Source organism: Nematolebias whitei, chromosome 12 (genome assembly GCF_014905685.2).
Source record: "Nematolebias whitei isolate Nwh7 chromosome 12, NemWhi1, whole genome shotgun sequence".
Classification (NCBI taxonomy): domain Eukaryota; kingdom Metazoa; phylum Chordata; class Actinopteri; order Cyprinodontiformes; family Rivulidae; genus Nematolebias; species Nematolebias whitei.
In genome coordinates, this window is record NC_056509.1 from 23177255 (window position 1) to 23201523 (window position 24269).

At 43.0% G+C, this 24269-nt stretch overlaps 3 protein-coding genes and 1 pseudogene across 4 annotated transcripts in view; 2 read left to right on the plus strand and 2 right to left on the minus strand.

Annotated features, from left to right (window-relative positions):
- Nucleotides 1-650: 650 nt before the first annotated feature.
- Nucleotides 651-13077, minus strand: selenoi (selenoprotein I). 2 transcript variants are annotated; one of them, XM_037685313.1, is made up of 10 exons: nt 12908-13077; nt 10105-10173; nt 9604-9712; nt 8387-8461; nt 5655-5917; nt 5465-5573; nt 5338-5386; nt 3363-3543; nt 3088-3267; nt 651-1383 (listed from the first exon to the last, which is right to left on the minus strand). In XM_037685313.1, the coding sequence occupies exons 1-10, from the start codon at nt 12962-12964 to the stop codon at nt 1276-1278; spliced, it is 1200 nt and encodes a 399-aa protein (XP_037541241.1). In that variant the 5' UTR covers nt 12965-13077; the 3' UTR covers nt 651-1275. The 2 variants fall into 2 exon arrangements, with proteins under 2 accessions (XP_037541241.1, XP_037541242.1); XM_037685314.1 differs by having other exon boundaries at nt 1318-1383.
- On the plus strand, nt 7653-7770 carry LOC119418772 (annotated as a pseudogene).
- An 899-nt stretch (nt 13078-13976) lies between the features above and the next one.
- ost4 (oligosaccharyltransferase complex subunit 4 (non-catalytic)) lies at nt 13977-15227 on the plus strand. Its single transcript, XM_037685315.1, has 3 exons — nt 13977-14068; nt 14622-14751; nt 15139-15227. The coding sequence occupies exon 2, from the start codon at nt 14623-14625 to the stop codon at nt 14734-14736; it is 114 nt and encodes a 37-aa protein (XP_037541243.1). The 5' UTR covers nt 13977-14068; nt 14622; the 3' UTR covers nt 14737-14751; nt 15139-15227.
- Nucleotides 15228-16527: 1300 nt separating this feature from the next.
- The window catches only part of agbl5 (AGBL carboxypeptidase 5), a 30986-nt gene continuing 23244 nt past the window's right edge, over nt 16528-24269 (minus strand). The window contains exons 16-17 of the mRNA XM_037685098.1: nt 16675-16778; nt 16528-16602 (exon numbers count right to left, since the gene is read on the minus strand). Of these exons, the coding sequence (XP_037541026.1) occupies nt 16528-16602; nt 16675-16778 (179 nt within the window). The remainder of the gene's footprint in view (nt 16603-16674; nt 16779-24269) is intronic.

A 24269-nucleotide genomic window follows, 5' to 3' on the forward strand; every position in this document is an offset into this window, starting at 1 on the left:
CCGATCATGCAAGCGAACAGTGTCAGACAGACTACGAACATGAAAGAGTTCAGTGGCAGACGGTAGAAAAAGACAGCAGGTGGCGCCGTAGCTTCTGCACGGTCCTGTGCGGAGGCTTGTTTCCTCAGAGTGAGTCCGCTCCGTTAACGGGTTTTGGACGCACTCTTCATTCAAGCACGGTGCAGGTTCCACTACGCACCACCGCCAAACCCAAGGTTAACTTAAAAAAAGAATTTAAAAAAAGAACGAATCAGCACGACGACACACCACCTCGGAGAGGAAAGGGAGAGCCGGGAGGTCAGTGCTCAGACGGAGGTCAAGGTGGAGGGTTAGTAGAGGCTTCCCTGATCCATTCTCACCCCCGTTAGTCAATAATTAACCGTCACCACAGAGCACAATTAATTAGAGGGACATGTACACATTGTTCTACAGGAGGAAAAAGCAATTATAAAAATGAAGAATTGTTGACAATTTAAAAACCCCACACCCCCGAACGATGCTTTCAAATCCATTTACATACATGTTATTAGATCCAGCTGGAAAAGATTTGAAACCAAAAGAAAGACGACGACTAAACCTTTAAACGCCGGCCACAGCTGGAGCTGTACGAGCCACATGTTCCCAGGTTTGGTCTAGTCTGGATCAACGCGACTCGGGACGTTCCCGTTCAGAGAATTCAACTGAAATGATGGTTTTGACTTAAAGGCTGTGGGTTCAAGAACGTGGCCGTGTTAAAAACGTGCCACAGCTTCATCCATCTGTGTGTGAGCTTCAACTCTTACGTCTATTTTCGGAGGATTTTTAGACGTTTACAACCTCAAAAGACCTAAAATAATTACTTTTTTTTTTGTGGCAAATCCTGACCGACTGAAGTCGAAGAGTTTGATTCTTGGACTGTTCTGAGGGATTAGCTCGCAGTTGTTGAGGTTAGGAGAAATGTGCTGAAAAATGAGGGGCCCAGAGGTAAAGGTGTGTTGTCTTTTCGTGGCTTATCTGAGCTCCTGTCGTCACGACGGAAGCAGATTTCCGTAGGAAACAATTGCACCTCGTTGGCTCGACACAGTGGGCCAATCACCGGTGATGGGAGCCCCCGGGCCCGGCCCGTCGCTCAGACCAGAGTCCGATCAGCTGCTTTGGGAATGTGCGTTTGAGTGTTTGTGTGTAGAAAGACAGCCACTGTCCGTTCAACTTGCAGCGTTCTTGTAGACGGAGGGGAAGGGGATGCAGTTTCCGTGGTGATGGGTGAAGTGTCAGTAAGCCGAAGAGAGGAGCAGCTTAAACCTCCGCTACTGTCAAGCCGATTCGTTCCTCCTCCTGTCAGTCACGGTTGGGCTTCTTAAGGGAAAAGGCGAAGATGTTAAAATGTCCGCTGAGCTGTTGTACCTAGAAGAAAAAAAAATCAAATACAAAAGAAAGATCCTGTTTTTTTACAGTCCATCAAGATGTATTCAAGGGTTTAGTGAAATTTGGCTGCATAAAACCAGAAATGATGCTGCTCATCAAACACAAAAACTTTATTCAACATTTATGCACTTTAACCAGAAACAGTCAGAGTCACGAGTCTCTGTGACTTTTATTTTGTGGGTCAAAACTTTGGAAACTTCTGCTCTAGATCACGTATCAAACTGAAGGTCCTCGGGCCAGGTACGGCCCTAGCTGTAATTTTATCTGGCTCGTGAGATTAAATCTTAAATGTATTAAAACTGGCTCACTAATCTGTGACACAGAGTCTCTATCACTTCTTTAAAATCCTGTGCAGATTTAGGACAGGTTCCTCATGGAGATTAGCCAGTTTTGACTTAAAGAACATCAAGTTGGAGTTTTAAGTACTGTATTTTCTGGACTATAATTCCCTCTGGAGTATAGGTCACATCAGTCAACAAATGCTTATTTATGCAAGTTTCAGCTTTTGCTGCTATTTCAGCGACTATTTAGCAGTTTTTAAACTAATTGTAACTTTTTTGGCTAATTCCACAATACTTGCACTCATTTTTTCTTTTTTTCAGCCTAATTCAACAAAAATGCACTTCCTTCTGGTAATTTAAGCTTCTTTCTGATGTTTTAGCTACCGGTACTTTTCAGCTGGTTTTTGATTGTTGCTAATTTCAGCTATTTCCAGATAAATTTCCAGGTTTTTGTGCTCATTTCTGATTCTTTCAGCCTAATAGGGCAAACGCGTTCTTTCTGCTTTGGTCTGCTAATTTAATCTTGTTCTAAAATGTCAGCTACATTTTTAGCTGTTTTCAGATAAATTCAAAGTTTTCATGTTAACTTCTGCTATTTTCAGCCTAATTAACTTCTTTATGCCAATTTCAGCTTGTTATGCTGCTTTCAGCTTTTTCTGCTATTTCAGCTACTATTTAGCTCTTTTTATGCTAATTTTAGCTTTTTCAGCTAATTCCACTTTTTTTTGTTGCTCATTTCAGTTCTTTCTGCTTCCTTGTGGTAGTTTAAGCTTCTTTTTACCTTTGAGCTACTTTCAGCTCGTTATTTTCCTAATTTTTGTGCTCATTTCTGCTTATTTAAACCAAATTCGGAAAATGTATTCTTTCTGCTATCTTCTGCTAATTTAGGCTTGTTCTTCCATTTCAGCTACATTTCAATGGTTATTTTTTAGCTAATTTCAGCTGTTTCTCAGCAAGTTATTCAGTAATTAGCAGTCACACTGCATTTTCACAGGAAATGTAATTTCTCTAGATGATTTTTGACTTCTGAATCCTGCTGCTATGCTCCTAAACCGACAGACCTGAATCAAGTTGCGCTCGTTTTGCTCTGTCTGAGCTCTCATCCCGCTGCCTCGTCACAATCTGTGCACCTGAGATTTATGGTTCCACCCACTACTGACAGACTGACACTATTCATCATGCCACTGTGCCACGTTTACAAGCACCTCCCACAGCTTCACTGAGTTTTTACGATGCACTTCATAAACGCCACGTCTTTGTACAGCAAAGTGGTGTGAAGTTTAAAGTAGAACATCTAAACTGCTGTATGACTATGACATCGGAGAACCAGAGGAAATGAGACACGACCAAACCGTCGGATCAAAACAGAGATGACGTCAGCTCATCACAGACAGGTTCTTACCACAGATATGCCGTAGTGTATGTGTGCAAGGACGACAGCAGCTGTCCACACATACAGCAGCATCGTCTCGTTGGTGACGACCCCCGTCACGGCTAACAGGACCATCACAGTCATGGGCAGCAGCATCCAGCTCAGCGGCTGACAACGCGTGTTACTCATCTGACACACGATCAGCTTACACTGAAAACACAAACACACAATGTTCACACGCACACACACAGCTCCAGATGTTTGTCTCTGTGAGGCTAAACAGTAGCAAATGTAAAGATACTCACAGTGACGTTGGCAAAAGCTGTCCCCACCATGAGGTAGTAGATCCTGGGCTGCAGATCCAGGATGTTGGATGGAGAGAAGATGACCCAAGTGGTGGACAGGACGAAAAGGAGGACGGGAGAAAGGAAAGGCAGGAAAGCTTCGTACAGACCGCTGTGCTTCAGAGTGTTACTCCGGTGAGCCCTGAAAATCCACACAGCCAAAACACTTGAAAGAACTGCATCAAAGGGATTGTTCAGGTGTTTTGAAGCGGGATCCTGTGGAAAGGTTATGAACTGTTCATATCTTACCTGTTGTAGATAGATTTGTGAACAACCATTGTTAGGAGAAAGTTTTATTCTGACCAGGCTGCTGATCCACTTTGTTCTGGACACTGTTTGGACTATATGATGATTCAGCATTCATGCCCTTTTCTAGTTTTTATTTTTCCATATATTTGTTGCTATCCAACCACCTCAGCATAGGTTGTGCTCTTTTAGCCATTTATATAGCTAAACGTTTGGTTCATCCAGGAGATGGGTGCTAGGATTTTGTTTTAGTAATTTAAACTTTTCAAAATATTTAACTTTACTTACATTTTCCCCATAGAAATACATTAAGATCTCTTCGATTTCTTCAAAAACATTCTCTTTTATATCTGCTTCAGCATACCTTTTTCTTCTTTCAGCTGCTCCCTTCTTCAGGGGTCACCACAGTGAACTAACTCGCATGAAGACTTGACAATTGTTTTTACGCCAGATGTCCTTCCTGACACAACCACAGACCACCGAGCTACCACAGCCCTCTGTGTGGAGCAGAGAGCTGCCATCTAGGGCGACTGGTGGAGCAGATGGTGGGGGTTAAGGGCCTTGCTCAAGGGCCCAGAGTGGGGCAAATGAGGGTGGAGGCAGGTGCGGGTGCTTCGCCTTTCCTGCCCACATATTGATGTTGTTGGTTCGGAGAGTTGAACCGGCGACCTTCTGATCACAGGCCCACCTTCTCCAACCTCTGCACCACCATCCCCCACTTTTTTGTTCTCATATAAATTATTTCAATTTTTAGCAATCGTTCTGCAACTCTTAGCTAGCCTTTCGCTACTTTTAAAACTCTTTTGTGGTTTGTTGCTATTTGAAGCTTTAAGCTACCATTTTACTACTTTTAGCTTTTAGCTAAAATGTTTATACTTTTAGCTTTTAGCTAACATGTTGATACTTTTAGCTTTTAGCTAACATTTTGATACTTTAAGCTAAAATGTTGATACTTTTAGCTTTTAGCCAACATGTTGATACTTTTAGCTAACATTTTGATACTTTAAGCTTGCTTGTGGGAAAAGTGAAACACCCACACCTGCCTCCACCCTCATTTGCCCCACTCTGGGCCCTTGAGCAAGGCCCTTAACACCCCCCCCCCCCCCAATCTGCTCCCCCAGTCGCCCTAAATGGCAGCTCTCTGCTCCGCACAGAGGGCTGTGGTAGCTCGGTGGTCTGTGGTTGTGTCAGGAAGGACATCTGGCGTAAAAACAATTGTCAAGTCTTTGTACGAGTTAGTTCACCGTGGTGACCCCTGAAGAAGGGAGCAGCCAAAAAAGAAAAAAAAACTTGCTTTTTGTTACTTTTAGCTACCCTTGTACCACTTTGAACTAAGCTTTCTTTACTTTAAGCTTCTAGCTAGCCTCCTGCCACTTTTAGCTACAGTTTATCTTTACTTTGGCTAGCATTGCAACATTTTTTTGCATTTAGCTACTGTTCTGCTTCTTTTAGCCTTAGCAATAGCCCATATTCTTCCGTACACTTTTTGTCATTGAGAACTCGGCTCCCACAACCCTTTTTAAACTTAAACAAGTTTTTAAAAGTAAACAAAGGTCTTTTAAAGACGTATCCACAACAGGTAAGTTATTGATAGTCCAGAACATTTCCACAACACCCCTGTTCAAACGATCTGAACCATCATGTTAAATAAAAACCAAGGCAAATAAAGCCTTTTCCAAACCATACTTACTTCAGGACATTGTAGAGGCTCATGGGTAAAGTCACAGTAAAGGAACAAGCTGGAAACAAGCAAAAGTCGGGGTTAAGAACCGCCCGAGGCGTGAATATATATACTCAGAGACCAAACAAAGACTCACCCATGATCATGAAGGTGAACAGGTCTCTATAAAGAAGGTTCCAAATGACTGGTTGGTACCAGGTTTCTACACCCACCACAGCAGTGACCAGGTAAACCAGTGAGATTGTCTGAAAGGGAACATCAAGACGTTAAAAGTCTGGTTGGTTCAGGCTGCAGTCAAACTGTGTGTGTGTGGGGGGGGGGTTTACCACTTGGCTGACGTCGTATCCCCAGGGCAGAAACAGAATGCCGGTGTTGTATTTCTCCCAATGCGACAGGATGAAGGAGAACAGCACCACCCACAGTATGTAATAGAGTATGATCACACTCACGCCACTCTCCCCACGCCCAAATATGGAGTACACGGTGGCTACGAAAAACACGCACGCCCAGCTGTCCAGACCGTGGTCAAACAGCTCTCCCAGTGGCGTGGAGGAGTTGGTGCGGCGAGCCTGCTTACCGTCCACACCGTCTTCACAACCGGGAAAAGACAGAGATAGTTAGTAAACAGCAGAGACGTGAATACAGAAAGAAATAAGGCAGCATTTCTGGAAGGATTACATCATTAGTTCCTGTTGCAGAAGGTGAATGTTGTTGCCTGTCTGTGTGTGTGTGTCTGTAGTGTTAGCAAAACTTCTCATGAACCACTGGACAGATTTTATTTAAACTAACAGAATAACCATTGGGTGTACATTATTAACTTTCAGCCCATGTCATGATGGCACACAGGGTTGACTGTAAAAGTTGATGCCAGAGTTTGAAGCAGAGATCTTGTGGCACGTGCAGAGCTCAGAGTCTGTGCTGGGGATGACTCTCAGCTACTACCAGTGGTGATTTTAGCCTCTATTTGGGGGGTGTTCAAGCACCCCGAGATTTTAACTCAGAGCCCCTGAAAAATAAACAAACATCATTAGGATTTTGTTAAGGAAGCTTAGTTCTCAAATCTTATTCACCGAAATACTGAATAAATATGGAATAAGGAATAAATATTGAAGGGCAGCACAGTGGCACAACTGGTAGAGCTGCTGCCTCTCAGCGAGCAGGTCCTTGGTTCAAACCCATGTCCAGGGGCCTTTCTGGGTGGAGTTTGCATGTTCTCTCCGTGCATGCGTGGGTTTTCTCCGGGTACTCCGGTTTCCTCTCACAGACCAAAAACATGCATGTTAGGCTGATTGGTAACTCTAAATTGTCCCTAGGTGTGAGTGAGAGAGTGAATGGTTGTTTGTCTCGTTTGTCTCTATGTGTCCCTGTGATGGACTTGCGACCTGTCCAGGGTGTACCCCGCCCCTCGCACAGTGATTGCTGGACATGGGCACCAGTGACCCCCGTGACCCAAAATGGAATAAGCGGGTAAAGATAATGGATGGATGAATAAATATTGAATATGGAATAAATTTTGCATAAACATGGAATAAATATTGAATAAGGAATAAATATTGCATAAATATGGAATATTGAATAAATATTTAATAAATATTGAATATGGAATAAATATTGAATAAATATGGACTAAATATGGAATAAATACTGAATAAATATGGAATAAGGAATAAATATTGAGTAAGGAATAAATATGGAATAAATATTGAATAAATATGGAATAAATATAGAATAAATATTTGTATGGTATGGTATAAAGTTTATTCATTTTAAAAAATACAAAACAATTCCATAACAAATATAAAAAAAAATACAAGAGATTTAAAATGAAAGGCAGCAGAAAGAAGAAAAAATCTCATTATATCTGCCCCTTTTTTTTCAAACAATTAGTTCAATCATAATAATCTTCAAGTAATATATTGAATATGGAATAAATATTGAATAAATATGGAATATATGATGAGTCTTAAACAGGCCAGTAAAATCTATAATTTTTTTACATGAGTCGGATCCTCGGCGCCACCTGTCAATCAACCCAGTACGCTCGTCAGCAACTGACCAATCAGCGACCTCAATTTGTCCCGAAGGTAAACGCCTCTTACCTGCAGGAGCTCCACCCCCTTTTCCTCCAACAACATTGTCAGGGTTGTGCATTACGAACCTTTTGCAGTCCGAGGTTATTAGTTAAATTAAAGGTTAATGTTTAAAGCTAGCTGTGTTTTGTTTTGTGCGTTTTGTATGTAGACATCTGTTGTAACTTCTGGTTGCAATAAGTTTAATCTTTGTTTGCTATGATCCTTTAAAAGTCATTTATGACTGAGCTCCTCGTTTACGACCATCCCACCCTGAACACGCCTGATCCGCCTGACCTCGAAAGATAAGCAGGGTCGGGCCTGGTTAGTACGTGGATGGTAGAACACCTGGGAATACCAGGTGCTGTGAGCTTTTACTCTTCTCAAAAACCGCACCAGTGGGTGCGTTGTTCAAGCCAAGAGCCAGTGTCAGTACTGGGGGCTAAGCACCCCTAAAGGTCAGATCCTAGAATCGCCCTTGGCCACAGCAATTTCTGTTAAACTGAGTTACAGATATCTATGTGTTTGCTCAGATCAGTGGGCTGTGGCAGACGTCTTGAATTTGATTGACTGCAATCAATATTATGTTGTTGACGTACACCCAGTGAATACTTGGGCGTTTCATTAGTCCATCCAGTGGTTCATGACATGTGCTAATGAACACACACCAACAGGGAAGAACCTTTAAACACACCTCTTTGGCAATAATTATCCAGCATAATTTGAAATGTAATTTGGGTTGAAATGTCCCTCTCCAGTAACGGACCTTAAAGTTTTACACAGAAACTCTGACGCTGACAGCAGCAGCTCAACATCTGGCAGCTCATCCTGATTCTTGCTGAGCGGAGTTTATGGTCAGATCAAAAAACAATATACTATCAACCAAGACTGTATTCTGAAGCAGCGGGAGACCGAGCCTTTCAGAGTCATGGTGGTCCCCCACCCCAACTTCTCAGAAAGCCTCAGAGGGAGCAGAGGTCAGAACTCACCCAGCGTATAGGCTAAGAAGTTGAAGATCCCTGCAGCAACCCAGACGCAGCTAGGCACGTGTTCATGTCCTGCAGCTGGAAAACACGGGATGTTAATATATAAACACCACCAAGAGCACAAAACACATGAGTAACACCGTTCTCATTCAGCACAAATCAATCCAAGACTGAGAGTCGAGTCTGAAGTGGAATTACGTGCAACTTGGTTTAGCTGTGCTTTTAAAGACGAACAGGAAATAACTGTCAAAATGCAAATGTATGTTAATTAAATATTTAGATGACACGACATACATGTCAAAGAACTGAATCCTAAATCTGTTCACGCTTGATGAGACCACACAAAGAACACACAGTGACGTTGTAGTGAACATAGACACTAAATTAACTCTTTAGAATTAAACAAGTCTGAATTTTCTCAACTCCACCTTCAGAGGTGGTCTGGACCCCTTGTACATTTAGCAGTCTAAACAGGAAGATGCCTCAGTCCTTCATGTCAGACCTCGTACTGATCTGAGGTGATCCCTCAGAAACAGCTGAGCAGACATTTTGAGATTAAAAAAAAAAAAAAGGGTCTGCTCAGCTGCTGCTGATTAAAGATGATTAAATAGAAACCCTTGGGGATATTTTAATACAGTTGTTCCCAACCGTGGTCCTTGAGGAACACCATCCTGCATGTTTTGTTGTTTCTCTTCCGACACACCTGATGCAGGGATTTAATTACACCATGCTCCGCAGAAGCCACCCATTTATTAAAAGCAGGTGTCGGAGCAGAGAAACAACTAAAACATGCAGGATGGTGTTCCTCAAGGACCAGAGTTGGGAACCCCATTAAACATACTGTCTTATCTGCTTATTAGAATTTAGTCAGGATATTATTAATAAAAGTGGACTACGAGTGTCTCTAGCTCGATACTTGCTCTGCTTGTTTAGACGTGCCTGGACCCTGTGTGGTCGCTGTGAGCCACCAGGCGCTGTCAGTCAGAGATAAACAGCGTTACGTCATTTTACGACCGTCAGTGAACAGAGGCGTCAGAGCTGACCTCATGCAGTCAAACCACCTGAAACGGATTCAAAACCGTTTCGTAGCAACAAATGTGAACCGTGTGTCAGCTTGAATTAGTGATCATCCAGAGCAGCAGGTGGCGAGTTTGGATTCAAGCAAAAACCAAAATACACACAACAACACTCTTTTGTAAGAACAAAGCGCGCGGACGTACAAGAGGCAGTGAAGTCAAAGTCGTAGAAGGCCAACATGAGGAAGTTCAACACGAGGAACATAAAACCTGTAAACGTGATGAGGTTTGGAGCCAACCACGTTGGTAGAAACTGTTGAGAGATGAAAATAAACAGTTAAACAGCTTATCAAGTCATTTAGCTTATTATCATAAACAATTCCATAACAACACTGTCGCCACTTTAAGGGCTCTATAAGCCTCTCTGCAGTCTGTCAGGCAGATATTTTAAATAATGTCACATCACACGTAAAGTAAAGATTAGGTGACTGATAAAGACTACAGATATGAATCAGGAAGAGATATAGTGTAATAGATATAGATATATAGAAGATGCAGCTTAGCAGACACATGATAAATATTCAAAACATGGTTTTGGGAAGGTTTGAAATGACTATCCCAGTGAAGTGTTGCGTCGTCACCGTAACACTCGTTGCCATTCATGGAAACTTCATTAATGATGGAGCGCCCGCAGGTCTCCCTCACCTTCACTACACAGTTCCAGAAAGGATGCATAACATAGACGGACAGGGGGTTTGTGTCCACCGCGCTGTACTGTTGAGAAAATAAAAATACAAAAACAAAAACTGGATCATTTAGGTGACGTGTCATTTCAAAGATCCAAACAAGCAGACGTCTAGTTGCTGCAACTTTATCCGAGCAACACAAACACGTGTAAGAGATCCAGCCTAATATTGCCAGACGTTCATACGGTTTAACGAGCGCATACAAAATATTTATCGTATGTGAGAGGTTTGAAGACTTTGTCCAACTTTCACCTTTATTTCTATTTAAAAAGGACCTTGACTTTTATTTAGTTTGAAAAAGAGTTGACCGTTAATATTTATCTGCATTTTTTAATCTGTTAACTCTTGTCATATTAACCACAGAGTAATGCGACGACACAACTTCAAACATGTACACAAGCTGTACTGCAGTAGTACATGAGACTATTTATGTTTTATAAAAACACAGATTAGAGGTATGTATACTGAAAACACTTCAGAAAACATTGTGGTCATGTTAAAAATGTCACGAGCGTTTGTTAGATTGAAAAAAAAGCTATAAAGTAATTTACTATATTTAAAAAAACATTTCAACCACAATTTATAGTTCATCTCTTTCACTAAAAAAAATCAATTAAATAAATTTTAAAAAAGGTAGAATGAACTGGAACATGTATGAATTTTTTGATGTTTTAGTCTAATTTAGAAATAACAATATTTTGATGATTTAGATAAGGGAGGTAAAGGGTTGTTGCTAGTGGCTCAGAGTCACCATGGTAACCAGCTGTGTGTCTCACTCCATGACTGACATGTTAGTGAGCTGCAGATAAAAACGCACACTGAAATGTAAGCCTCAGTTTCACCATTGATTTCCCTTTTTTTTATCCTTGCAATTATTTGTTTAATTCTGTCTACATTATATAAACTGTACCAAACATTATGGCATAGCTGGGCACGCCATTTCAGATGGAGCCGAACATTTTGGTGCATTATTAAACTGTGTCACAAGAGAAAAGACAAAACATTTTAACAGAATAGTATGAGGGTGCTTCAAACCTGCTCTTGTTGCTTGCTCCTGTATGTGAACATTTGTTCTCATAGAGAACAACTACTGTTTAAACTAGAGATGCACGATATTGGATTTTTGGCCAATATCCGATACAAATATTTTTTCCTAGACCTTCTTACAGAGACCACACAGCTTTCTCTGCTGTGGAATTAAAATACTACATTATTCTGCATGGTCTTTGTCAGTTTGGCCGGTTACCAAATGCAGATGCCAAAAAGGAGCTGAAAATGATGAAACACTTCAACTTGGATTAGGTTTAATGTCAAATTTATTCATGACATTTATTCTCTCTAACACAATGACAACACCCAAACGGTGCAAATTTGTACATTTTCACAAATTTAAACTCAACGGCGCATGTGATGTCATAACGTTGTGCTGGCGCTGCAGACATCCTTGTCATGCAAAAACAGCACCACATATATAGTGTGTGTAAAAACAGCGCCGGTCGGTAACAGATGTAATGATCGGGGACTTATTTTGAAGGAATGGTCGATATCCGATATTTAACTTTATCGCTAATATCGGCCGATACCGATACCATGCCGATAATATCGTGCATCTCTAGTTTAAACAAATCCACATTATCATCGTACTTTGCTGTTTTTTAGTACATCAGCTACCAGAAGAAGTCAACTTTAAGGCAATTATTTTTAAAAAAATGTCCCTCAGGATGAACTGCTCCGGTGAATTTTGTTGTAATAATGGTAGGAGTGAGGCTGAGGGACCAAATACATTAAAAAAAAAAAAGAATTTTATTTTACCTTATAGTAGAAATAAGTTTAAAATAATGTACAAGCAACACTTTATTTCATCCTACTCGTGATGTTTTGCACATACATATGCTGATAACAAACAAGTTAAATTTAGTTTCTCTCTGAAGTTCTTAATCTTATGAAATTACTTGAATTCCTTCAATCAGCTGGAACTAACTGGATAAACAAAAGGTTTATCAGTTACAAGCCAACAACAGACGAGGTATGACAACTTCAAAACAACACTATATGGTCAATACAAAGCTTTTACACACGAGAGTCCCTGTTTCCTCTGGTTCAAAACTCAGTAGGTTTACTCCCACTGATGGGTTCCTATAGTACATGGAGGTATTTTATCAGTGTTGGCAGGAATAAACAGTAATAAAACAAGAGATCAATGTGCAAACATAACTATATAGAAAAGCTTTGTAATGTGAGGGGGAAAAACAATGTTCTGAGGGGCATTTTTAAATGAAACTGGGAGTGAAAGCAGCTAGCTGTTAGCTTTTCTTGCGCCAATGCAAAGCTCACGATCGTAAAACAGCGGACTTCCGGTATTGCATTTCAAAATAAAAGCGCTTCTCATCAGACGAAAAGGCTTTTTCGCACAAATTCTGGGAATATTTTTAAAGCTACAAAATGTTACACTATCTACTGAAAACGTGCGCTCATATACAACGACTTATGTCAAGAAATTACAAGGACTGTCTGATTAAAAGTCGTGACTTTTAGTAAAATGAACAGCAATATAACAATAATAAAAATAAAAATGTCTTGAAGAATTGCGGCGCAGGGTTTAAATGATAAATAACCCTAACCGTGCAACCTCAGTAATAGTTTATTTTATGTAAAAACTGGATACGTTCCGGTGTAAGTTTAGCCAACTTGACGTTTCATCAGGGAAGCACCCTGTGGCTCGTGACAGCAGCTAGCCTGCTATTACAGCTCATCACTCGTACCTTGTATTTGTCGAAGCCCGCAAGCTGCTCCTGAGTAACATAGTCGTAAAGAGCCATGGCGGCACAGTGAGGCTTGACGATGTGATAAATCAATATCTCTTCTAAAGAAGAGGCAAATCCTTAACGTTAGCTGCCGACTTGAAGCACCATCTAGCTTAGCTGCTGTCTTCACGCCGGGTGAGGCAATGTCGAATCACTGGAGCCACGCCTACATTATGGCAAACCGTTGTATCATGTAATCAAACACGCTTCTTTCGATAGTTTGGACATTTATATTAATATTTGTTGTTTAATATTTCATTTTCAAATTGAAAATTTAGGACATGATATCTAAATTAACAGGCAAATATTGCATGACAAGGTCTTCCCTACTGAGCCCGTTTTAAAGAAATCTGTCTAACAAAACATTGGAGACTAGCCAGGATTTGTATTTCAAAGGTGTATAATTCAGTTCTTTCTAGTTAAAAATGCAAACATCAATAAAAACTGTATGTATTTCAGATATTTACAACAGTTGTTTCAATCATATTTTCACCTGCTTTACATTAAGATAACACCCAGTCAAGTTCTCCACAAATATAATAAAATCAGACGGCTGTCTTAAATTGTTGTTGTTGTTGTTGCTGCTGTTACACTTGAATTTCCCATCCGTGGGTCAATAAAGGCTGTTTGTATTCTATTTCTAAATAGATTTAAATAATCATAAAATGATTATTATTTCTAGAACATTTCTTTCTAGCTGGGGGGGGGGGGGGGGTGTTTACATTTGAAATTACATTAAAGATTCTTGAATAAATTATGATTTAAGTCATTTAGAATAAAAATATTACAAATATAATGTAAAGGCCCATCTTTAGCATTTAAAGTGACATTAAATTATAAATCGGCTTGCCTTAAAGGGGCTGGCACTAAATAAAATCAACTTTTTAGATTTCTTTTTAGGTCAAATATGAAAAAAATCGACCTTTTTTCAAAAGTGCCATCAACCTTTAACTGTGTTCAGGTCTTGTTTAAAAAATAAAATAATAAAAATCTGTGACGCTGTTAAACGTGACGTGGCTTTCTGCCGCAACCGGAAGTGACGTCTTCACTAGTGTGTGCAGCAAGAGAAGCTGGAGTCGCTCAACCGGGATAAAAAAATAAACCATTATAAGGAAAAAGGTAGGAACTACGTTTACCATAGCGAAACTTCCGTTTAATATTTTAATTTGTTTGAATTTCGGACACTTCGTTACTCGCATGCACACGTTTATTCGTTTGTTGCGCTTGTTAGCCACCTAGCTAAGTTAGCATTCCACATTTTGCCGGAACACCAAAGTAAAAAAGAAAAATATATTGGGCTGGCTAGTTTGGCTTGACAACGTCACTGCACAAATAGATTGTAAAATGTGCTTATCAATATATATTTCACTGTGCAGCTATTTAAAAAAAAACTAATAAAAACGCAACACGTCATCCAAACAGCGCTGATTTCATGATAGACTTTCAGTGTAAAAGATCAGGACGGCATTTGTTTTTCGTGTTACGTGACAAAAAGTATTAAATAGGTGTATTCTTATGACATTAAAGATAAATCACGAATGGTTACACCTGATGAAACAAGTGATGGATCCTAAAACTGATCTACACTAATAATAATGATAAATGAGTTAAATCCTTCATCGTCACTGACCCAACATGATCCATTCAGCCTCTCATGCTCTGACATCTGCAGGATGGTGACGGATGTGCAGCTGGCCATCTTTGCCAACATGCTCGGCGTGTCCCTGTTCCTGCTGGTCGTGTTGTACCATTATGTTGCTGTCAATAACCCCAAAAAGCAGGAGTAGAGTCCACCTGCAGAGGTGAGTGACGCTGCAGCATTCAGATCACTGCAAGGGATCAAAGCTCCACTGTGGTGCCTGGGGTTTTATTATTTAAAATGTTAAATGAATCGAAATGATTCATTAAAGTCTTGGTCTTACTTTGTCCTCTGATGGGAGAGTTGGGGGTTTGATTCCACCACATGCTGAAGTGTCCCTGGGCTGAACCCTCATTGCCTCTGATGTGTGTCCCATTGGTGCATGAATGTGATCTAAAGCACTGATTATTCTTTTTATGGATATAGTAGAGTGCTGTATGAATGGGTAAATGTGGATATAGTGCTGTAAAGAGCTTTGAGTATCTTGATAAGATAAAGTACATATATAAGTATAGTCCGTTTATTTATTTATTTCTCTTGTCTACCTCAGGTGAGATGTGCATCGGAGCCATGACTCTCCTCCAGTTCTTTTCTGAAAGACCATTTTCTGTTGCACCATAGTATTTTTGTTTTCTAATAAAAATGTTTGACTCTCATTTGATTTGAAGTTATATTCTGTTGTTTTTCTACACTTAACATTCAGACTGTTTTTTTTTTTTTTTCTAGCCTCCAGGTTGTAAAGTTTTAAGATAGTTAATTTAAAAATAAATACAAATGTTATGACCGGGCGAGTGGTGGTGCGGAGGTTAGAGAAGGCAAATTGGTGACAGGAAGGTCTGTGGGAAAGGTGAAGCACCCTGCCTACACCCTCATTTTCCTTAATCTGGGCCCTTGAGTGAAGCCCTTAATCCCGCTCCACATGTGGCTGTTGTAGCTCGGTGGTTTGGAAGGACATCCTGCATAAAACAAATGCCAAATCTTTGTGCGAGTTAGCTCACCCTGACGAAGAGAACAGCCGAAGGAAAACTCAAATATCAAACAAGTTTTCTCCAGCACCAAACTTTGTGTTGAGGTTGGATTTTCTAAACGGCAGCGAGTCCATAGTAGGATTTAAGTAAAATGATGGTAGTCTGAAATGACTGTGCCTCTGATTTGGATTCAGTGAGTGGATTCACGAGTACCTCAGTGTATTTTGATGCTTCGACATGAATCTTTGCTTCAGCTCTTCTTATGAACCTACAAAGGAGAAACCTCACCACCGCAACCAAGCTCTGTTGGTCTCGAGCAAAGTGAACTAAAATGGTTTGTTTCTTATTTAACACCAATTTAAATAAAAACATGTCAAGGTCTACATACATTAAATTCTTTTTTTTAAATTTTTTTATTGTTGGATGCTTTTAACAAAAGTCTATATATATATAAAAAAAAAAAAAATTTACTCCATAAATTTGCAAAATGATTTTTAACTTGTTAAAATATACAAGCCTGTTATCCATTTGTACATAGTGGATTTTTATTTAAAAAAAAATTCCAAATAAGAAAAAGTCCATGGAAGTGATAAATTTATACACTTTTATAAACAATAGATACAAAGACAAAATACTCTAAAATAATTACGCATTCTTAAAAGGTGCCGTTGTGCTCAGATATTTAAAAATCACTCTGTAATGACTCAAATGAAAACATGCTTCATGATAATGGAGTGAAGTAAACACTGTTGGAGAGGCCAAACTGCACCTAGTTCAGAGACTGCTGATGAAAATATTGATGATTTATGATGATTTGAAAAACGGCTAAAAAAGGCACTTCGTCAGCTGCTCATGTTACGCACCATTCAGGAAACAAACAAAAATAAATGAACTATTGCACATTAAACCCGAAAAATGAGCCATTAGCATGAAGTTTGAAATGATTTTGAGAGCAGGACAGGAATATGAGCTCACAGCTGGCAGAATGCACGGTGCAGTTTCTCCACTTCACACACGGTCACTGTGTCACAAGCGTTCAGCTCAGCCTGTAAACACACACAGCACGTCATGTTTCAGCTGTACGGTGCATTCAAGGTTCAGGTTTGTGTGGGTTTCACCTGCTGCAGCGGTCTGTCGGTCTCTGGTGTGGCCTCTTCGACAGCGCTGGGTTCACAGTGGAAACTCGTCTCGGGGCTTTTCACGTCACATTTCTCTGAGATCCCTGTAAAGAAAAATGAGACGTCGGCTGTAAACCTGCCACGTCTAGACTTTGAAAAGATTCTGGATATTACTGAGCTCAAACGATGGAGTCCTGAGCAGCGACGGAATGGGAAAACGGGACTACTTGATTTAAAAACAAAAAAGTACACGCGGTGTGTTCATGGAATGTAAGAGCCAGAGGAAATCTGAAAGTTTAGGTGCCTAATAAGAACATGCTTAAAATAAGTCATCGTACTTTAAAATGTGTTTATAATCAGTACAAAAATGTTATTTCCTAAATTTAACGGGTAAATACATTTTTTCAGACAATTTGAAGTAGAGTTCAACAAAGTCCACGCTCAATAATCCAATCCAACAATTTTCAGTCAGGTCATCTGGACAGTTTTTTTTTTTTTTCTGAAATGTTTCACCTTCCATCCAGAAGGCTTCATCAGTCAAGGAAACGCACAACACAAAACGGATTCTTCCCCCAACAGCTTACTCCAAAGTGGAACAAACCAGTTATGTTGGTGCTGTTGGGGGAAGAATCAGTTCTATGTCATATAAGCTTCGCCCTTTAAGGCCTTCGCTTTAGTGGGTTTATCCCGTTATGCAGAGCATAAGCACTGAAAAAAATTAGTCCACGCCCACCCGCTGTGTGGGCCCTACCCGGTCCGTATAAATTACGTTAAGAGCGGGAAATCGGCTCCCATTTTTTCTTCAGCGAGCTAATATAGCACTGTCAGAAGAACAAAGAAGATAAGTTGTGTAAATGACCAACCTTGTGAAGGATGCTGGGCCCGGCAGTCGACCTCCGGTCGTCCGGTGAGTTCTCCTCCCCGAGGAGAAGATGACAGCAGTCTTATTCCAAGGTAAGCGTCGTGGAACATTTCCCAGTGACAGGTCACTACACGCTGGACAACGCCATCTTGTGTTTTTTCCTCTTATCGCCGACCCTCGGGGCGAACCGGATGGTTCCTCCGGGGCAAGGTGTGCTCAGCTGCAGCCCCCGCTGCTCATTCCCTCCCGGGGAGCGTAGTGTAGGTGGAGGGGGGCTGAGTGAATGCTCACCCCATCCCACCTCGTTTTCGCATCGGCGATCACACCGCTCCCGGCCGACAGCGCCCTCAGGGGTTGCCCGGCGGAACCCGGGAGGAGGCTGACATGAAGGGACCCCCTTTTTCTACGTCCCTCGCCTTTTCCCGCCAGTTCGGATGATCGGCGGAAAGGTTATTTTTCACTGACGTGTTTTTCCAGGCAGCCGCAGTTAGCAACAACGTGCGCTGCTAGCATATAGCATGTCCAAGGGACTGAAGGCCGCAGACCTGCCTTGGAGACAAAGAACTCCTTCTGTAAGGCAACTGACGCTATTCCTCGGTTCCCTCCCCTGGAGCCAAGCCTCGCGGAAGCTTCCGGAGCGAAGCTGTCCAGGTCGGAGCAGCGTCCCGTCCCTCCGGAGGAACCAGACGGCGACCAAAGCTCTCCAATCGAGCCCACCGACGTGTTTTCAGGCAACCGCAGTTAGCAACAACATGCGCTGCTAGCATTTAGCATGTCGAAAAGGCTGAGACCTCAGACCTGCCGGAGGAGACTAAGAGCTCCCTGTGTAGATCGGCAGACGCCATCCTCAACATGTGCGCCGCTCCCTCGGGTTGCCTGTCGAGGATTGTAGCATGGATGACGGTAATCCAACGTTCCATCTGGCTCCGTCACTCTCCATTGCTGCCGGAAAAGCTGCACAAAGACCGGATGGAGGGCCCCATCTCATCGGACGCGCTGTTCGGAAGCAGCTTGACGTCCATGCTGACGAATTCGAAGCAGTCGGAGGAGACGTCGGAAGCTGTACGCCATCTCATCTAGCCGCGCGGCTCATTCCGTCCTCCAGCCCGCTGGAGAGATCGTCAAAAGCAGAGGCAGAGACATCGACGCTCCACGGCAGCAGCAGCTTCGTCTCGCCCAGCTCCACCACCAGCCCCGCCCGCCAGAGACCACCCCTCCTCAGTCCGGCAGCCTGCACTTCAGCGTTTTCCCCAGAGATCGCCTGCAGACGGCGCTCGGAGCAAACAAACCGCAGAGCTCACGGGGGAGAAGTTTTAAGAAATGACGGTCTGCGGAGGATGTGTGTATAAATGACACAGGAATTGAATAAATGATTTTTCAAAGATCAAAACGCCTGTTTTTAGCCAGTCTGTAAGCTCGGATGAGCTCACAGCCGCTACACACCCTCCACTCATAAAGAGCCGGTGTCCTTAAATAAAGGTTTTTTAAATCCACCGCCGCTCCCTCACATGCCCAGACGCTCACGTGACACCACGGTAAGCGAAATAACTTGTTGTCAATCAGGCCCGCACGATCACCTCCCAACGGTGTTTACGCGCTCCCGAGCGAGACAAGCAGCCTCCATCCAACGGCACTGTGTCGATGATGCACGCACAGCTGCCCGGCGCTCACCGGCCCACATCGGGATAAATGTGGGACCGCAGGCCGGGTCCGGTGGAGGTCCCTGCTCTCAGCGAAAACAACACACGCCTCTCCTGTATGAACGCGAGTGGCCGTCATCCACCGCGTCCCAGCGATCAGCAGCTCACGGCGGCATAAGCGTGAGACAGCTGAATGAATCCAATGACGGGCCCCGCCCTCAGCGAGAGCGGCGCGCGTCCCTCCAGAGGAAACGTGCGCTCCCGCGAGGCTCACAACCTTCACTTCATCAGCTGACACACGCCTCGCCTCAGCACACACCGCCCCGCCCGGACATGAAGGTTGGTCCGCGATCCAGTCACAGCGCGCGGGCGCGCGCAGAACAGCCCTTTCGAGAAAGCCTCGCCTTGGGTCACGCGGAAAACATTTCCGCGACGCATGACGGCGGTCGAGGCGGAGGTTTGGATGACATCCGTTCAAAACACGGCACATCATTTAAACGCACGTCCACTCCACGAACGTCACGCAGAGTGGTTAAAAACATGCTCACCGGACAGATGGAGGGACAGAGTGTTATGCAAGGGTTACACGCTGCAGTTTGCAACCCGACCCCCTCCGTTCGGAGGAGTTATAGAGACGGTCCTGTCATCACCAGACCAAGTCTCAGCCTTAAATGCAGAAATCCAAGAGCTTCTGATAAAAGGTGTAATCTCAAGAGTTCCCAACGAGGAGGAAAACACAGGGTTTTACTCAAGCTACTTCCTGGTCCCCGAAAGGACCGGAGGGATGAGACCGATTCTGGATCTGTCAGCTTTCATCAAAGCGATCATGAACAGATTTTTTCACATGTTGATGAACAGACAGCTGTTGGACAACATCCAGGAAAACGACTGGTTTGTCTCCATCGTTTTAAAAGATGCCTATTTTCACACACCAATCATCCCAAAACACAGAAAATTTCTGCGTTTCGCCTTTCAAGGGATGAAGTACCAGTACAACAGGTTGCCTTTTTTGGGTACTCCCTCGCGCCTCGTACGTTCTCAAGTGTGTGGAGACAGCCCTGCATCCACTGCACAAGCAGGGATGAGGGTTTTGTTTTTACCTGGACGACCTGCTGCCCCTGTCTCACTCCAGACAGGAAGCATTGATACAGGCTCAGGTGTTAGCATCACACCTGCTAAATCTGGTTTTCGCCATACTGGAAGAAAAGCTCGATTTTCCCGGCCCAGATAATTGTTATCTGGGAGTGGAATTAAACTCAATTACCATGACGGCTCGTTTATCACAAACAAGAATCGACACTCTAAAAACCAATTACGCCACGTAAGACCTGGCAAAGTGGTAACAGCTGTCTCCGTCATGAAGCTGTTGGGAATGACGTCATCAGCTCACACAGTGGTCCCGCTGGGTTTGTTACACATGAGGCGCCTCCAGAGGTGGTTTACGCGTCTGCGTGTGGATCCAGTAAAACAAAAGAGACGGATGATCACTGTCCCTCCCTCCATGGGAGCAGACCTCCGACACTGGGGAAACACCCTGGCTCTGTCAGAGGGAGTCCCCGTCAGCAGATCCACGTCACGTGTCAGTCTTCACGGACGCGTCTCTGTCAGGTTGGGGTGGGGAACATGCCTATCTCAAGCAGTAGGGGCGCTGTGGCCCCACCGCACATCAGCCCACATCAATGTTTTGGAGTGTCGCACAGTGCTGAATGTGATTCAACTTTTTGCTCCCGTGCTACAGAATCAACACGTGTTGATTCACACAGACAACATGGTGACTGCTGCGTACATAAACCGCCAGGGGGGTGTGCGTTCAGCCCAGATGTTACACATTGCGCGGAAGCTACTGAGTTGGGTTCATCAAACCTGCTTTTATTAGAGCAGTTTACATATCCGATGTTCTGAACAGAGGGGCTGATGTGACGTCCAAGGGCGGCCCACGTTATGTGGACCGGATCCTCCATCCGGATCTGATGTTTTTCAGACGCAGCAGAAGTTGGCAAAGCAGCTGTGGACCTGTTTGCGATGCGAGAAGAACGCTCAATGTCAACTACGGTTTTCCCTGAGCCCGCGAGACGATCCATCGCTGGGGGGGGACGCATTTGCTCACAGTCGGTGGCCCAAAACGCTTTTTACGCGTTTCTTTCCCCCCCACCTCCTCTGTTTTTTACGGTCCATGAACCGAGTTCAAGAGGAGGGATTGACAGCCCTCCTTGGTGGCTCCCGGCGTGTGAACGCACTATGGTTCCCAGGCCTGCAACGTCTGTTGTTGGGTCGCCGTGGAACTGTCATGGAGGAAGGATGCTCTCCTTCAGGCAGGAGGAGCGACCAAGAGTTACCCAGAAATAGGTCAACACCGGTGGGTCTGACCGCTGAGCGGTTCCACTTAGAGGATGGGTCTCCCTCAGGAGATAGTGTGCACAATTCAAGATTCACGTGCTGCATCTACCACAGTTCTGTACACATCAAGGGGACGGCTTTTCAGCGCTGGTGCACAGAGAAGGTTTAGAGACCACCTCATGCCTTTTAAGCGGCGTGTTGTTTTTCTACAACAGCTGATGGATAGGGAGTTGGCTTTCAGTACGCTTTAACGTACGATTGCAGCCATCTCTTCCTGCCACAAAGGGTTTGGAGTCAGAACAGCTTTTATCACCCGCTGATGAAGCGGTTTCTAAAAGGTGTACAGAGATGTAGGCCTGTTTTCACGCCCACTTGTTTTCCACAGTGGGTTTAACGCTGGTCCTGCGAGCCCTGATCAAAGCTTCAATTGAGCCTCTGGATCAGGTTTCATTTAAATTCTTGTCTCTTTTAACAGCCCTGTTGCTGGTTTTAACACCCGCTAAGAGGGTAAGTAATTATCTGCCCTCTCTGTTGCTTCGTCATGCCTTAGAATTAGGCTGACGGGCAGCTCAGCTGATTTAAGACCAACCCAGCTTTTATGCCTAAAACATCACGAGCTCTTTTAAATCAAGAGTGATATCGTTGGAGGGGTTTTTTCCCCCCCACAGATCAGAAGAGGAAGCATCTTTTCATCTTCTCTGCCCGGTGCGGGCGTTTGACGTGTTACATAACGCACACAGCTGCAATGCGTTTCAAACTCAACAATGGTTTGTGCATTATAGAGATGTTTCTACAGGTCGCCGTTATCCATCCAGCGCTTATCACACTGGCTGTGTGAGGCCTTTTCTGAAGCCTACAGAGCATCAGATTTAGAGCCTCCTGTCAACCTCTAAGCACACTCGACCAGGGGTATCGCATCTTCGACTGCTCTGCATAATGGTTTGTCAATGCAGGACATTTGCACTGCGGCTGCATGGTCAACACCCTGCTCATTTATTCGCTTTTACCTACGTGATGTAACGGCTCGTTCCATGACACATTCTGTCCTTAGTGCTCTAACAGAATGAATATTGTTGTTCTCATGGAACTCTGTTTAAGCTCACTTCTGTCTGCATGCATTACAGTGTGAGATGTTGTTATCAGTCACAAGTCGTGTCTGTGATTTTGGTTATATTGTCACTAATCAGTTCATGATTATTGTTACCAATCAGTTCAATTGATTTATAATCAATTTATGGACATTAATCTGTTTATACTGTTCAGCCATGAACCAGTTGGTTCATGCCCCCCCCTCCCCCCCCCTCTTTTCAACTTCTTCTTCCCGTTGAAAGTTTTCCGGGGTATTCATGCTTTGTCAGAACGCATAGCTACACAACATGCGTCTGTGCATGGCACATAATTACGCGATGCGTAGTTATGCACATGGGGAGCTGAGTGACAAGACGTTTTTTGGGCAAGCTTCCGCTTCTTACTGTGTTCGAATGGACCCAGTGAGGCGAGGACCACATCGGCTTCGCCCTTTACCCACTAAAGCGAAGGCCTTAAAGGGCGAAGCTTATATGACATAGAACGTTGGTTACGTACTGTAACCCCAGATTCTATGAATATAAGCGTAGCCCTTTAAGCGTCGGGCCTCACTGGCTCCTAAATGGCTGAAGAAAAAAGCTATTTTGGGAGCCGATTTCCCGCTCTTAACGTAATTTATACGGACCGGGTAGGGCCCACACAGCGGGTGGGCGTGGACTAATTTTTTTCAGTGCTTATGCTCTGCATAACGGGATAAACCCACTAAAGCGAAGGCCTTAAAGGGCTACGCTTATATTCATAGAATCTGGGGTTACAGTACGTAACCAACGTTTTGTGTTGTGCGTTTCCTTGACTGATGAAGCCTTCTGGATGGAAGGTGAAACGTTTCAGCACAAAAAACGAAACTGTCCAGATGACCTGACAGATGTTGCAGACAGCGGCATGAACAACCTCATTTTGGAGAACTAAGAGTTGCTGTCCGACAGGACGGATGAGTTTCTTCATTATCATATTTTCAGAAACGACGTGCTGTAAAGTCCACTCTGAGCAGCGCAAAAAGCTGATAAAGATCGATTGTTGATTTTCAAATATTTAAATGCTAAAAACCTCAGATCATAAATATTTGAATAAATTATTTCAGTAATTTTAAGCAATTATTCAATTTAATGGTAATAAATTACAGAAGCATAATGCACCCACTAAGAAAACTTGATATAAAAGTGAAAAGTTTATTGTCCGATCAAATGTTTTATTGTTTTTTTTTAAACACGATTTCATAATCTTACCATGTACTGTCAACACAATCTGCTGGCTTCCTTAGATAGATAACTTTACTTATTGGCTTTTTTAAATTATATATGTTTCTGTTCAGTGTCCTGAGACGACTTCTCTTGTGACTTGGCTATAAAAATAAACTGAACTGAATAGAACGAGTTAATGGCTAGACCAAGTGAGGAAGACTAACTAACCATTATCATTAATTGTGTTTAATGTGCAACAGACGATTCATTGTTTACTCTGTTTTGTCTCAACTTTAAGTCCCTCCACAACTCTGATTCACAATAATACAGCCGTTCATGCAAACACTACTTTACATCGCTGTCAGTTGTTTGTTTTAGTAAAATGACAACATGTTTCTCCCCAAGTGTTCCAGGCTGCACAGGATGTGCTACTGCTAGCTGCTGGTGTTGCTTGTAAATACCCACATAATATAGAGCTGACAGCAGTGT

Coding starts and splice junctions, on each gene's coding strand:
- selenoi (XM_037685314.1), bottom strand. CDS start 12,964: ATGGCTCTTTACGACTATGTTACTCAGGAGCAGCTTGCGGGCTTCGAC. Junction 5,918..8,386: donor CTTCTTAGCCTATACGCTGG/GTGAGTTCTGAC, acceptor CCGGTTGTGAAG/ACGGTGTGGACGGTAAGCAG. Junction 3,268..3,362: donor CAGCTTTTGCCAACGTCACT/GTGAGTATCTTT, acceptor TTGTGTTTTCAG/TGTAAGCTGATCGTGTGTCA.
- ost4 (XM_037685315.1), top strand. CDS start 14,623: ATGGTGACGGATGTGCAGCTGGCCATCTTTGCCAACATGCTCGGCGTG.